This window comes from Ochlerotatus camptorhynchus, unplaced genomic scaffold, assembly GCF_037179485.1.
Source record: "Ochlerotatus camptorhynchus isolate MF236.1 unplaced genomic scaffold, CSIRO-AGI_Acam_v1.1 ptg000213l, whole genome shotgun sequence".
Taxonomy (NCBI): Eukaryota; Metazoa; Arthropoda; class Insecta; order Diptera; family Culicidae; genus Ochlerotatus; species Ochlerotatus camptorhynchus.
Genome location: NW_027040703.1, coordinates 7,183,319 through 7,200,234, shown reverse-complemented (window position 1 = coordinate 7,200,234; position 16,916 = coordinate 7,183,319). Strand labels below are relative to the sequence as shown.

Below are 16,916 nucleotides of genomic sequence, written 5' to 3'. Positions count from 1 at the left end.
GGATCATATGGATTATGTTTCGGCATAATTACTTTATTCAATTTCCTTTCCATCGCTGAAAGCCCGCACCTTTCCCTTAAGACCCCTCATTGCATTTTGTGCAATGGTGGAGCCGACCTTTTTGGTCACTTTCATCCATTCTTTCTTCAACTCCAGCTCGTTCTTAAACACCTTGGACGATTTTCGAACTTTGGCCTTCATTATGGCCCAAAATCTTTCCACCGGACGAATCTCTGGTGAATTTGGGGGGTTTGTGGTTTTTGGTACAAAAACAACGTTATTATCTCTGTACCAATCCAACGTCGATCGCGCGTAATGGCATGATGCCAGGTCCGGCCAAAATAATGTCTCACCTCCGTGGGACCGCAGGAAGGGCAACAGACGCTTCTGGAGGCACTCGGTGCGGTAAATTTCGCTGTTGATGGTACCCATTGTGATGCACGGTTTACTCAGTTTACCGCATTGGCATATGGCCTGCCAGAGCAAGTATTTTTTGGCGAATTTGTCCACTTTCTTCTTCCTTATGTCTTCCGGAACATCAAACCGTGAACTCCAGCCCCGGTATCGGTATCTGCTTTGCGTCTGCCTTGATGTAGGTTTCGTCATACATAACCACACACATCGGTTTCGTTAACCACTCTCAATACAGCTTCCTTGCGTGGGATTTGGCCGCCGTGTTTTGTTGATCACGCTGGTTCGGTGCCTTCCGGACCTTGAATACACGAAGCCCAGCTCGTTTCATGGTTTGCTGAACGAACCAGGCGGAACACTTTGCCTTCAAAGCCGCGTCGCGAATCGAAAGGTTCGGATTACGCTTGAAATAATCCAACACCTTCCGGGTCTTCAGAGGGTCAGCTGTCTTCGATTTCTTCCACTTCCAGCCCGCCGCTCGGTCGTCTGGAACTCCTTAAACGATTTTACCACCCGAGACACAGTTGTATGGGTGATTCCCAGTTGTCTTCCGATCCATCTCATGGTCGCAGTCGGATTTTCCATGACGGCGCGCAAAATTCTCCGGCGATTTTCTTCTTGTTTCGATGACATCTCAATAACCACTGAACTGATTGTTATGAAATGTTGCACAAGTAAACAATTCACTCCAAGCTAGTTATACCCAGATTTTCATCAATTTTACCCACGTATAAAAAAGTTACACACGGATAAAAATGGTGCATTTTTTTTGAGTACAAGCCTTAACTATGATTTCAGAATTATTTTGCGACTATTTAAATCAAACTGAGTTTACATTATGATACGAACAGCAAAGTTTAATGTCGATTTGCTTTCATTTTGTTAACCAACTTTGCTCGGGATGCGGTTGTGCACCTTGGTATAAGTTGTCGAGAATGATCACTGCTTGTTCATATATTCAAAGAAGGAACACAGCAGCTGTTAACTCAGCTGTGGCCGCGTGATTTTACATAATCCCTCCAAAAATGGGCACTTGGCGGCGGCAAATGGCAGAACCGGATGCTGTCACATGGTACCAAATCCGAATCACTTTGGCAGTGAGCATGGCCGGTGTACTGTACTGGTTTGTTTGGAAGATAACGAGGAGCTAACAGCGACTATGACGTTTTCCATGAATCTGCCACTTTTGTGCGAATCCGCTGCAGGCCCGGATTTTAATTGAGAGCGGAGACGGCAACAAAAATTGCATGAGTCAACGGCACACATAATGGAGCGATTACTTACTATACCGTCGTTGTCGTTGTCGTCGTCGTCGTCGCACCCATCGTGTTATCTCACCACGACAGCAAAGCAAGTGCACATCGATTATCTACCGTGCTGTTATGTTATTTGCGCCAGTCGCCGATGACATTGCGAATCAGTTTTAGTAATGTGGTGTGGTAGAGAGTTTGTTATCACATACCACCGCCAGTTAGAGGACCGAATCGACTGAGGAATGCGATTTGTTTATGTTTGTTATCATTTTTTACGACCAGCTTAAGACACGTCATTTGCTATAATGATGGTTCCCTTGTCTCTCCCCCGCATATCTCCGGATCATTATCACGCACACACACACACACATTGGTCCCAAAATTGCACTTCATGCTTGACGCTTCTATTTCCGCATTTATCGAGAAGAATGTACCAACGCAATAATTTTAATGGCTATTTCTCCCTTTTTCTCTTTTTTCTTTTCTCTTCCGTTCACGTGATCTCAAAACTCGAAACAAACCTCAAACAAACTGCCTCAAAATCAAACAATCAAAAAACGGAAACCGAAACGCTCCTGAATCCCGATGATCAACCCAATGAATTCCCAATGTCCCAATGTTGCGCGCTGATCCTGTCCGTCCCCATGTGTGTATGTGTGCTTTGACTTTGACTGTGTACGGACACACGGAACACGTGAAATCCGATCCATCCGGCAAACTATTCCGTGCCGATTCAACACAAGCAAGAAGCCGCACGAGTGTTACGAATTTCTCGACCTGAGCGACGTTGATGATTGTGTGAAGAGCGCGCTGGCTTCGACCCTGTACACACCGGCTACGGCTGGTGCCGGTGTCGCGGGAGGCTACAAAGGCACTGGTGGCCGCAAGCAGCACCGCACCAGACGCAGGCAGTCGAACGCATCTTCCGTGATGTCATCGTCCGACGGATCCGGGGTGTACGAATATATCCCATACGAGCCCCGGAGGTATCCTCCCTCCCATCACCATCACCACCATTCCCAAACGGTAGCCAGTTTCCCGAACCCCGTGGCACCGGAATATCATCACCACCCTCGGCAACAGTCCAACAATTCCCAACAGTTCCCGTACAATAGCACGGCTGTCCCGAGCGTCGATGGCACCGGTGGTTTCGGCCGTTATCCGGCGAGTTCGAAACGGACGGGAAGTGCCCGTAGTCAAGACCATCAAGTCGTTTCGGGTAGAAACCCACATCATTACAACTACCATCACAATTACCACCATCACTACAATTACCACAACCACCACCACCAACTACTACAACAACAACAACAGCAGCAGCAGCAACTACAGCCCTCTTGGTCACCGGTAGTGGTGGCTTCTAGTCCTACTACTGCTGCTACTACTACTGCTACTAGTTGCACTACTACTACTACTACTTCCTCCTATACACTGCCAAACAGTTCTGGTAAGCGGTTGTTTTCCTGCTTAGCAGAGATTTCCGTTTCCGTTTTTTGGACCTTTCTGCTCTCACATTACTGACTAGTTTGTTTTGGTTGCTGTTGTTTTTCAAGTAATGTTGCGTTACTACTACTGTTACTACTTTGCTTACATGTTTTGTTTTCGTTGTTTTTAGACTTAGTCGTTCTAATAACTTTTGTTTGTCCTTTCTCTCACGTTTCCTGTTCAAAACTTATTGCTTATACCTACTTACTTCAGCACACAGTAAATTGTGACTGTAGGAATTAGTTCTTTTAACCATGTGTACACTGTGCGGTAGTTTCGCTAAGAAATTTCCAGCAGCCTAGTGAGAACTTCTTAGTTGCTATGTGTTCGTTTAGTTGGTTCTTGTGTTTTGTTATTGTTGGTTTTGTTGAATGCATTTGACAGATTTTGTTCCAGACGTTTGTATTCAATAAGATATATGCTTATACAAAAGGGACGCGTGTGATATTTCTACGATACATCGAACAGATACATTTTGCAGACTTTTCATGAGGAATTTAAGAACAAGGTTGTTGGAATCCAAACAAAGGGCGTTGTCATGGCTGATTTGATTGGTAAAGTCAGTTATGATAGCGGCCATTTGTGGATTATATCAACCTTGCCCTTAAATTAGGAGGCAGTAAACGGCAATTGTCTCACATTGAAAAAAGTTTTCACATAGTTTCTATTAGGAACGCACATAATATTTATCCAATATTAAAATTTAATGTTTATCTGAATATCACATAACATAATAAATTCTATGTGTGTAATCGTATATATTCACATTTTACCTATTCAACAACTTTGAAAACATAATTTAGAGCCATATCTGTATTCAAATCGGTCCCAAAAAGAGCCTTCTAGCACCGACGAACTGACAGCTCATAGAAGCTACATTCAAATTCTTGCCCAAGACGCCATATTTAAAATACGTTAAACACTACCGCCATCTACTCACAGGACTGCAACGCTTGTCATCTGCGAACAAATGCTAATATGACAGCTCCTCCTTTTCCTCTATGATTAAGCTTGGTACATGTCGCGCCGCGTTGCGGGAAATAGATAGAGTTTTCTAGATAACGTTACAGGAAAGCACGATTCCCGCAAATTGTGCTCGTCAATTCGAAAACAACTAAATCATTTTTAACTGTCCATTGCGGGAAAGTAGGAATGATTTCGAAGGCATTGCATTTGTTGCCACCTTGTCGCATTTAATGTTACATGGTTGGAGCTTAAATATGTTATGGATCACCAGCGCTGCTGATATTTTCGGCAGTTTCAAGAACTGGATCGTATTGCAGGGGGTTGCATCTACTCATGCGATCGCGTTATATCGTCGGTGCTTCTGGTTTCTATATGAATCGATTTAAAGCAGTATCTTTGCATTTATTTACGTTTTGAGACCAATTGAGCATGTAGATTAAGGTTAGGGCTACGCCACTGTGGTTATGTGATTTATGTTATGAATGTAGAAGTGGTCAAAAATTGCAGAAAACTCCATGAGAAGCTTTAAGAAACATGCATGGGCAACTTTCTGAGTGGGTAGAAAGATTTTCTTTACTTATACAATTATTATTAGCTGGTTGGGACCAAACCTCATCATGTCTTCCGAATGCCATTTAATAGTTTGGAATGGTTTTGCATTTATTCAGCTCAAGTTTCCCATGCAAAACTGTTCATCATGTATCAAAGCTGGTTTGATTCGATTTTCAAGTGCGAGAACCTCAACCTGAGCGAATTTTCAAGGTAGTTAAATAATAGTCATCTAAACGATTTGCGGATGTCAGCTGTTGTATCTAAACGGACGGTCAAATCGTATGGATATACTCGTTTGGATAAAACAATTGGTACATATCCGCACACCTACATTTCAGGGCTGGTAGCGAGTAGCTTTTTGGTGACTTGGTCACTTTTTTCAAGCCAGTCACTAAAAAGTTTCTTTTTTAAGGCCAAGTCACTAAAGTCACTTTTTCTTGTAATTAGTCACTATTTTCAACTTTTTTAGCGTGAATTTATTTTAAATTTTATCATTCTTTGCTTTGCGACGTTCAATCGTCTTTCTCTATCTGCTAAATAAAATTACCTGAGTTTTCCAGAACTAATAAGAAGGCTATTTTTTAAATGCGTTAAAAATATGTTTTTTTTTGTAGATCAAAACAGTAGCAATTTACCGAAACGTTTTTAAGAAATAGCAATCAGTTTTAAAGAAACAGCTTTTCAATCAAATCCATTGAATGTTAAAGTTTAACACTTACTTAATTTCTCACTTTATAATGTTAAAAAAAAAACTTAATTTGAGTAAGTAAGATCTAAATTATTCAAAATCTTTCGCATTTCATGTACAAGGGGCTGTCCATAAAATACGTAGACAGTTTAGGGGGGGGGGGGGGGTTGGCAATTATCCACGGCCCATTAAATTTTTTGTATGGACAATTGTCTACGCAGGGGGGTGGGGGGGAGGTCATGGATTAAAAAAAAACTGTCTACATAGTTAATGAACAGAAACTCAGAGAATCCCCGGAAACTTCAGCAAAGCTCAGAGAGAATTTCTGGAGCGTGATAAAAATTACATGAACATCCGGGAAACTTGAGAGTATTTTAAGGGTGTTATATCTTGGAGATTTCACGAACTTAAAAAATGCGTAAATTTAGCTTAGTTGATTAGCGAACATCAACGAAGTTCCATTAATTAAAAAAATGCGAGAACTTTTAGCAAGCTTCAAAGAAATACAGAGAACTTCTCATACATTTAGATATTTTTAGATGGTTTCATGATATTCAGTGAAGTTCCGAGTACTTCGAGGACGATCAGATAGCTTCAGAATAATCCCATTAACTTAAGCAAATTTGAAGGATTATCATACAAATTTAGAGAACTACAGGTAAGCATAGATAAGTTCAGGGTAAATTAGTGAGTGTTTATAATTATTATAATGCTTAAGGAAAAGTGTCGAAACATCAAGGCAAATCATTTAATTTCAGTAAAGTTGCGGGTTCTTAAAAAATACTGATAAATCCAGGGCAGTCTAGAGAACTTTGAGGAGATTCAATAATCGTTTAGGCACTTTTAATACCACCAGGAAAGTCTAGACTATTGAAAAAGTTTAAAATTAGTGCCTATAATTTACGGGAAGTTTCATGAACCTCAGAAAAATCTTGAGAACTTCAGAGATAATCATAGATCTATATTAATTATGTCGCTCTAATTCCATGAAAATTGCGGGAGCACAAAAGTTCCAGAAGTTAAGAAAAACTTTGAAATCTTCACAGAAGGACAGTGATTTTCAGAAACATTTCGAGAACTTCATAGAAATCTATAAAGCTTAAGAGGAGATCCTCGAACTTCAGCATAATGCGGGAGCATTTGAAAGAAGTTTAGTAAGCTTCGAAAATTGGAAAAATTTCAGGGGGAGGTCAGTTCCATTAGTTTCAGAAAAATTAGTGAAAATTTAAGGTAGTTTCAAAATTTTCAGATAACTTCAGATCCGTTAAAATTTAATTAAGGTCTTCCCATGAGTTTAGAAAATCAGTGAAGCTTAAACATTTTTAGGATGGTTCAATTAAATTCAGCGCAGTACAACAAGCTTCATGAAAACTGTAAAAACCTTGAAGAAGTTTTGAGAATTTCAGAAAAGAACAGAGAACTTCAGAGCAGTTCCGTTAACATTAGAGAAGTCACATAAATTTTAAAGAAGTTTAGATAACTTCAGCGAATTTTTAAATCTTTAGAAGAGATCTATGATCGTTAAAAAATGGAGGAAGTCAAGTTCAGAGAAATTTAAAAATTTAATGAGAAGTATTATGAGCAGCAGGCTAGTTTGTCAAACTAAAAAGAACTGCAAAGCAGTTTCATTAACTTCAGGACAAATTTGGGAACTTTCAAGTAGTTCTGAAGACCTCAGAATAGTCCATTCTGAATTCCATTGAAATATACCTCTACATTCCGATGAAGCTTCGAATTCAATTTTCTTTTCGTTTTCCCCGGAAATATCTTGAAATTCACCACAATAAGAAACCCTTTGGAAAGATTCTCCGAATATTCATTGCATTCATTTCAGATTTCTTTTTGAATCTCACTTCTTCCATTGGAATTCTACTCACATTGAAAGTCTCCTAAGAATTCATTGGCATTTCTCCTCACAAATTCTTTAGATTTCTTCTCATAATTTGTTTGGCAAACTCTCCTGAATTTATTTTCCGAATTCATTTGAAGATGTTATGGAGTTATTCTCAGATTTAATTGTAATCCTCATTTTAGTATTTTCAAAAAGATTCCCGGATTAGTTTTCTCCCACATTCTTTTAGAAGTTAACCTTAGAAGACCATTGGAATTTTTCTCTGAAGGAGTTGCTCCTCAGAAATTACTAAGCGTTTTCATTAAAATTAGCTTTCAATTCAATTCAGGTTTTCTTGAAATTCTACTCAAAACTATCAGGCTTCACAAGAAATGTTAAATCCCTCATAACTACCTTTAAAGCAGATTGAATTTGATGTTTTTTTCTGGAAGATTTTTTTCCCAGAACATCCTCGAAATGAGGTCCTAAGAAATTTTAATAAAATTCCACGAGCTTTTAAAACTGTGCAAGGATTTTGACTCCAGATTCTTGAAAATTTCTTGAAGTATTATCGCTTTTAAGTTCAGAACTAGTTCAAATTTAAAATTTCTAGAAAATATGCATGTTCAAAAAGTAAAAAAAAAAAAAAAAACATTTCAAGTCTAGTTTTTTTTTTATTTATTTATTTATTTGCTACTGAAGATTAATCCACTCTATCTATAATGTTCAAAGTGTGATTGGAAATAACGAAAAAAATTAAATGCTTAATTATTTTTTTTAAAATATCATTAGTAATAAAATTATTAAATTCTCTGAGCCAATAAATAAATAAAGTTTCCTGAGGATTTCCGGTTTTCCAGGTTTTTACAGTTATTAGACACCCTGGGTTTGGTCATTCTATTGCATCTTTCGGTTTAAAGGTTAATATCGTACATAAGTGTTCATGAGATATTTATTGAATAAGTCTAAAACATAACACTTTTCTTTTCTTAGGTCACTATTTTTACAAGTATAAGTCACTAGTTGGTCACTTATTTCTTCAACATGGTCACTAAAATCACTATTTTTGACAGCAGTGATCGCTACCAGCCCTGATATTCGAACCCAGAAACAAATTCTAGACCCTAGCAAAAATACTGTTGTCTTAGTAATGATCCATTGTGATCACTTCGCCTCAATCGCATCCGGGTTTATGCTTTATGTAAATGCATATCGCACTACCGGGAAATTTATTCCGGGAGAAAAACGGAAATTATCCTGGAAACTACTATTCGGGATTTGCTGGTCACCATGTTTTCAGCATTTGATACAGGAAATAAGCTGTCAAAAATCACCGTTCAGAGATAATTACATAATTTCTTCGGCATAATCAATCTACAATACGTCAACTATGTAGTCCTGATTATATGAAATAATAAAGGAATATCTGAACCTCTGAAGGTCTTCAGAACAATACCTTATAATTATAATCATCCTAATAATAATAATCCAGCTGCAGGTCTTCAGATTAATTCTAGACTAACATTTGAAAAGGGCGGAAGAGCCAAAATGTAAACAAACCATATTTTGCCACATATAGAGAGAACAGTTCACAAACTATTCGATAAACACGAAAAAGTAGAAGAAAATATCACATCAAATCATCAAAAACGTTTCTTCTTACATGGCGTAATTCCAACTTTCAACTCTATGATGCATCTGGTTGTTACGCCTTGCATCAGAACTACGAATTATATTGTTTTAATATGCCAAACGTATTTATTCCCTCCCCTTGGCTAGTTTTTGCACCTTGCTGTTGGTGGGCGGGCTTAATTTCATGCTTTATAGTGGAGTGTTCGAGACGGTGGGTTTGGGGCCGGCGTTGCTGGCTCATGCCGCGATAAAATGGCGCGATTACTAAGCTTCCCCTCTCTGATGAACCACTACATGAGAAAACCAAAGATCTAGTCCAGCAGTGATAGTATCACACTTGTTACTCCTTTGATTGAGAGCCGCGTCGTAGTACACTTACGTATAGGCACTGACGTTGGGTGTGATACTGGCGGGTTTTGCCGCAAATCACTCTAATTTTTTTTTTACGCAGATAGATTTATTTGGATTTGCAAGGGAATTATACTATTGAAATATTTCAGAAAGTGCCCAACGGTGCCTTCTATTTGCGTGACAAGCTTTCATTGTTGTTTTCATTGAGGACTCAGGGAATAATGTTAAACACCATTGTTGAACATGGTATTGTAACTAATCTTATATGTGCTTCATTTTTAATTAGGATAAGTGTTTGAACTATGGCTCGGGATGGTCTAGTAACATTAGGTAGATTAACAAAAGAATTAGGATGCGGGGGGGTCCACTTTGGGAGGCAACTAAACTTTAAAGTTGTACACTAAATCTTCCTATTTAGTCTTGAACTTCAATAATAAAACGCTAGCAAACCAATAACATTTAGCAAATTAACAAGGAGAGGAATAGTTTAGGAAATAAGTAAAAGTAGAGGTATGTGACAATTGATAACTTTTAATCTTTTGTAGGTATTGTTTTCCTCTGAGTTTATTGTACTCGATAACTATATTATTTTCTCAATACGCAAAATCTCTGATATATGCGGTTAAAGCATCTGAGTAAACTTATTTCTTAGTGTTCAAGTACTTACATTTGTAAACAGCAGTCAATGTTCACCTATGAACTAAACCCTATGTGACTGTAAACAGGGTGGCCAGCGAACCGGGAAAACCGGGAATACCGGGAAATATCCGGGAATTTGAAAAGTAACCGGGAAACCGGGATAAACCCGGGAATTCGATGAGAGAACCGGGAAAAATAAACTAACCACACCATAGGAATAAATTTTGAGACCGGAATTTCAGAATAAACCGTTAGAACAGAGTGGTTCTTTACCAAATGAATGTCATTCTCTATAAGTGCATAATTTTCTTCAGATTCCCGTCTTATTGTTTTAATAATTTAATCACTCTTTCATATTTCAAATTGATTTTTGTCATTTCAATTTCAGATGAAAGGTGCATGATCCTTAAAACAAAATATTGATGATGCTGGACTTAAGAAACAAATATTTGTAAAAACTGAAACTGAACTATTCTCTTTCGGAGTTTTAATTTTATTCAAAAAAAAAATGTCATGATTTAAATTCCAGAATTAACTTATAATTCTGCTCTGATTATCATGGATTTCTTCTGAAATTATACAAAAAACGCTCGGCGTAATAATTATAACAGGATACATCTCTCGAAATTTTATTTAGAAACCCCTTGGAGTATTTTGAAGAATTTCTTTCTAATTATTAGCAATAAATTTTGTTGCAACTCTGTGATGAATCTTTCACACTAGGGTTTTAATTATCGTCAGAACACTCTTAAAACTCTGTGTCTTGTTGAATTCTCATCATAATTCTCTAGGAATAATTCTTTTTTTTTCACGGTCTATATACAAATCTCCTCGGAATCACGTAGGAATTTTCTCTAAAGTTTTTTTTTACAGCTCCTTTTAATATCTTCAAAAATTACCTATAAATTTAATTTAGAACTTGCAATCTTTTCCACAGAAGTTTCACCACATTTTTCTAACAATTGCTAAGAACTTCATGTCAGAATTATTCTGGAACTCTGCTCAGAACTTCTCCTTCGAAAACTATGTGCGAATCCTCCTCAATATTTGTTTGAAATTAACACTTTGAATACTTTTAAATTGTACTAATAATTCCAGGGTTTGTCCGCAAGATTCTATCAATTGTTCTGTAATTTGATATAACTCTTAAAATTCTTAGAAATCTTAGAGCCGTGACAATTATAACTGCACGACTATTTAATAAATATGATATTTTTTCAAATCTGTAATCTTGAAAAAAATTCAAAATCCCACATTTTAACTATTTTTTGCTTCAAATTTTGCATCCCAAAAATTGTTATTAATCCCAAATTTTGAATCTAGTTTCAGATCCTACACAAATTTCAAAGCCCCAGAATCTTGGGAATATACGTAAATCAATTTTTTATTCTTTGATTGAATAACCTTTCAGTTTTTTTTTTCAAGTATTGGTCAATAGGACGTGGGTCAAGGGGTAAGTCACTCAGCACATTGCGCCGAAATTAGATTCGACACAGCTTGGGCACATTCATCGGCACACTTTCGATATACCTTCGGTACCTTTGGCACAATCTCGTAGGCATTAGGTTGTTGTAAATAAAATGGGAGCACTGCTCGATAACTGTAATTGAAGTTATTCACAACATGACTTGCTGTTTGAATATATATTCAGGAACCCCATGTACCCCATCTTTCCGGCCTTTGAAAGACCGTTGTTTTTCAGAGCACGATAGGTTAGGTTTTTGGTCTGCCTTATCATCCTATGAACATAAAACACCAACACCCGTCACTTCCCGCGTCATCCTCAATCCGATTTATCCTTGTGATTTCAAACCAACCGGCACCGGATACCGGCACAATCGGTATACACTTGCGGCAAACTTGCGGCACACTGACAAAAAAGATGACCCAAGATTGGTGTGCCGAGTGACCTACCCCTTGACGTGGGTATTAAATTTAATTAACCATGTTTACTTTTACGTTGAGCGAGTTACAATGTCAGTAGGTTTTACATATTTATTTCGTGTTTAACTTTGTACATCAGCGGGAGTGCTGTAAGGTTAATATTTATGTTAATGTAGACAACAGAGTCAAGACACATTTTCTTTTTTTCTCATTTGTATCAAGTTAATTTTTTCTGATTTTTTTTAAAATCAAATTCTTCTTATTCTTCAAAATTCTGTTTTATAACCTATTCACCCAGATAGTATTTGCCCTAGTGACGTTAATTTTTGTTACTCAATAAATTCTAGGGCTTTGAAATCATAAGATGTATCGAGCATAAAAATTGGTAGAATTTGATTTTTAAGAGTATCTCGAAAAATCAATAAATTGTTTTGAATACATGGTTGGTTGGTTGTCTTTATTAAGGAGATTTTCAGCCAGACGCTGGTTCATCTCCGGCTCGTTTTGAATACATTGAGTGACTCATAGAGTTGATTTTTTTCTTTAGCTTTAGAAAATACTTTTCTGTCATTTTGCTTTTATTTTTCCCACAAATAACCTCCGAAGTTTTACAAGTTGGCCACGTTTTAAAAAATGCGTACAATTTCGTATTATGTTGAATATTAACAACCGGGAAATTTATATGATTCGAACCGGGAAAACCGGGAAAAAATCGGGAATTTCAAAATGAAAAGTCACTAGCCACCCTGTGTAAAATCGATCTCTTCTTATGTGGTATTGACGCATCGATAGATCATGGATGTTTAACTTTTCGCAGCTGTCGGATTCATCGCGCCTACGTTGACTTCACGCAGAAGTAATACTAAACATATAGTCAAAGTATAGTTCTCCAAGCTCAAAAAAGTTCCTAGAACTTCCGAAAAGTCGATTAAACTACAGGTAGTCCTACGAAATTCATGGGAGCTCTCCAAACTTCAGGGAATTTCCAAGAAATTAAAGAAAGACCCACAAACTTTTGGAAAACCCTTCGATATTTAAAGCCTTATGAACTTCAGGAAAGCTCTTCTAAATTTAGGGTCCTCATATATTCAGTTAAGTCCATCAAACTTCAGGGAAGTCCTCAGATCTTCGAGAAAGATGTTCGAACTTGAAGGAAGTCTTACGAACTTCGTGGTACTTCTACGATATTTAAGAAATTCCTATGAATTAAAAAAAAAAACTCCGAACTTCAGGGAAACCTTAAAAAATCCTTCGAACTTCGGGGAAGTCCCATGAAATTCATGCAATACACACTTCAATTAACCCTTCAGGAAAGACCTTAACGCTTCAGGGAAGTTCTACGAACTTTAGGGAGTTTCTATGAACTTCAGCAGTCAGTCTTTTTAATAATAAGAGTTATTAAACCAGCGTTGTTTATGAAATCTTTTAATCATATGATTTTGAAATCATGTTGTAATCAAAATTCCGCTAAATAAGATCCTTAATCGTTGACAATTTGCGGAAAATTTAAACAAACTGGAAATCCGTAAAATTGTTAGAAGCAAAGGTTTGTTTAAAGAGTCCTCATTCATACCACACTTCGCAATTTCACCTTGAGATAAACTAGCCCGTTGGCTAAAAATCTCAATAATACAGTAAAAAAAAAAAAATCGCAGTTTCAAAAAGAGAAATCTCAAGGTTTAGGGGCTTATAGATCTCTAAATTTCAGACATTAGATAGGGTTCCGCGCTAGTCCGTCGTATTTCAGCTTTTCTTCGTCATACACCCCTAAAATCGCTCATTTTACGGGTTATCGCAAATGTTTCAGTGTCAATTGTAATTAATCTTGTAAGCAAAGATGTTTTTGCAAAAACATGAGTGAAAACGCTTTGCTATTATAGTTTTAGCACATAGATCGGAAATAGGCGCCATGATACGACGAAGTAGCGCGGCTCCCTACTAGCTTCTTTACAGCAAACAATCAGATAAAGATTTCACGGGCATTCACAAGAACCTTAATCCCTATTTTGGTTTGTGAAATTCCGCATTGCGCGAAGAATGATGGTACAAGGATTCACTTTATTTTTTTTTTATTAAAAATTGTTTTTTAAATACATGGTTTTTAAAACCAGGGAATTTTTAAATCATTGACCAGGAAAAAACCAGGAATTTCAAAATGGAAATTCACTTGCCACCCTGTAAATGCGGTAATAGAGGTACCAGACATGTTTTGCACTGCACTGTCCTATGTGAACAATTAACGTAAAACAAATTATGTGTAGTTTCCGATAGATGTCACCGCCAACAACAGCAGTGATGTCTTGTGGAAAATTAATGCAAATTATGAATCACAAGCGACAATAAACAAATAACCGAAGCAACTATAGAATCTACAAACAAGACAACCAGAGTGGCGAGATGGACCGTGAACGGTCTCAGCCGTCCAGCATCTAGGACACAACAAAGAAAGAAAAAAATGAATCGGGCGTGACTAGATACCTACTACAGAATCAGTACGTTTGGCATATCAAAACAATATAATTTGTAGTTCTGGTGCAAGGCGTAACAACCAGATGCATCATAAAGGGCGAACACGAAATTATTGCGACACATTCAACAGGGCATAAATTTTTTACCATTGGGTAAAAATCAACCAAATTTTGCACACTTTCTCATTGATGTGTATTGTGTACATGCTGTCAAACTCGAAGTCGTGTTTTTCGATTCAACGAAAATGGAGGTGAACCAACGCGAGTTGAGAGAACAACCGGCAGTTGGGAAAAATGTTGAACATTCACCATTCAACCGTCTCCAGAGTGTTGAAGCGGTTCCAGGAGCGGTTGACGTTGGACCACGGCAAAGGAGCTGGAAGAAAACCGGGACCGGAGAACAAAAAGACGGAGGGAAAGGTGAAGCGGATGATTAAAGCAAATCCCAACGTCTCAAGCCGTGATTAGGCTAAAATGATCGGCATGTCGCAGAGCTACGTCCAGAATGCAAAGAAGAGAGCTGGACTACATACATACAAGGTACAGAACTTCCCAAACCGCGATGAGCGGCAACAATCGACGGCTAAAACTCGGGCACGGAAGCTCTACGAGAAGATGCTGACAAAATATGGCTGCTGTGTGATGGACGACGAAACGTATATAAAAGCCGATTTTAAGCAAATTCCGGCGTTGGAGTTTTTCACCGGCAAGAGCAAGTTCGATGTGGACGACAAATTTAAGAAGAAGAAAATGTCGAAGTTCGCCTCCAAATATCTCATTTGGCAGGCCATCTGCTCTTGCGGACTGAGGAGTGAGCCTTTCGTGACAAAGGGCACAGTAAATGGCGAGATCTACAAATCTGAGTGCCTCGAGAAGCGCCTTTTGCCGTTCTTGCAGCAGCACGACGAAGCTCCGCTATTTTGGCCAGATTTGGCATCATGCCACTATTCTAAAAGTGTCCTGGAGTGGTATGAGGCCAATTCTGTCCATTTTGTTCCAAAGGACATGAATCCGCCAAACTGTCCGGAGCTGCGCCCGGTGGAGCAGTACTGGGCAATAATGAAGCGGGAACTTCGGAAGAGCAAGAAGACAGTCAAAGACGAGAAGGACATGTTAAGAAAATGGAAAAAAAAACTGAGAAACTGGTACCGGATGACACTGTAAAGACTTTGTTGGAGGGCATCAAGCGAAAATGCGTTCAATTTTACACTCAAGGCTCCATCGATTAACTTTTCTTTTGATTTTTGAAGTAAATATATGTATAAAACTACCCTAAAATTTTGGTTTGATTCTAAACATTATAAGAAAATTGGCATGACATTTTCGGTGTCGCAATAATTTCGTGTTCGCCCTTTATTATAACACAATTTTATGTCCACATTGACGCTCGTATGTGCCAGTCTCAGAGCACCTAAATTTACATGATTTTTTCTAAGTGTGTAGATTTTCAGGATGCCGTCACTTTGAAGAACTATTAAGATAATTTTAGAAACAAATTCCAACCCAATTTTGAGTAGGATTTTAGAATTAAATCGAGAGATTGATAACGCCATGGTACTTGAGAAAAAATGTCTATGAACTCGAAAAAAGCTTTGACTTTGTAGGTCAAGTGAATTGTGTAGATTCATAGTAAATTTCATGTAGCTTTGTGGACAATTCAATGACCATTGTGAAGAGGATTTCTAGATAATTTTAAGAAAGATTCCAATTGAATTTGTAGAATAATTTAGAGAAAAACTGATTATTCTGAGGTGTATTCTAAAGAAAATTTAGGCGAATTAAAAAAATGGAAGGTTGCTTCAATGAATTCATAGAAAAGCTTACCATTCGAAGAGATTTTTTAAAATTCTTTATTATAGTGATTTTTAGCCGAAGGCTAGTTCATCTCTTAGACATTCGAAGAGAATCTAAGGTCGAATTTCATTAATTTTTCTGAATGTTCTGCAGAGAATTTCTGGATTGGTATAAGAAATTTTCAAGGGACTCCCAGAGAGAATTTCAACTTTATTTGAGAAGGAATCTGAAAAGAACTGTGTGATGAAAATTGAGTTTAAAGGAAATTCTTTAAAGTCATCAAATAAAATCCTCTGAAGATTTGAGTGAATTTGCATAGCCAAATTTTGAAGACTTCGAACGCAGAACCAATTTCATGATCCAGGAAAAATGCTGCAGTAATGATTTATTTAACCTAGTGATTTCTTCGGTTCAATCGCATTTGATTTTATGCTTAATTTAAATGTACATCGCACAACCGGCAAAATTTCCAAAATTCCGGGAAAAACGGGAAATAACCGAGAAATTGCTAATCAGAATTGGCTGGTTACCATGTTGATTGATTGATTAACTTTTAAGCGATTTTCAGCCGTAGGTTATCATTAAGGATGGTGTCAGAATTGTATCCATATCATCATTAAGTTTGTCGAAATTCCTTCAGAGTTGCTTTAGAATCCCTGGAATTCTCTTTAGTTCTCCTGACAAAATTCGTGAAATGCTTCTTGAAATTACCTGGAACTTCTTATCAAATTCCAGTGGCGTTTCCTTAACCTCAATCTACCTGTGCACCAACTCTCAAAACATAAACAATTATCAAAATATTGCTTGCAAAGGATGGATATCCAGTAAACTAGTGGTGGTATGCTCCAACCGATATTATCCTCGGATTTATCCCGATTAAGAATGTCCGACTGCTTTGATGTTGACATCAGAGTTAATCAACACGACAAACATTTGGTATATCATCCAAACAAGGACGGTAT

The 16,916-nt window shown here is 37.6% G+C and overlaps 2 protein-coding genes across 3 annotated transcripts in view; one reads left to right on the top strand and one right to left on the bottom strand.

Moving 5' to 3' along the window:
• LOC135703430 (regulator of nonsense transcripts 3B-like) overlaps positions 1 to 16,916 on the bottom strand; it is a 406,370-nt gene that overhangs the window by 28,593 nt on the left and 360,861 nt on the right. The window lies entirely within an intron of this gene.
• Positions 1 to 16,916, top strand: part of LOC135703410 (putative mediator of RNA polymerase II transcription subunit 26) — a 57,121-nt gene that overhangs the window by 14,270 nt on the left and 25,935 nt on the right. For both annotated transcript variants that reach the window (XM_065224611.1, XM_065224610.1), the window contains exon 2: positions 2,412 to 3,111. In XM_065224611.1, the coding sequence (XP_065080683.1) occupies positions 2,412 to 3,111 (700 nt within the window). The remainder of the gene's footprint in view (positions 1 to 2,411; positions 3,112 to 16,916) is intronic.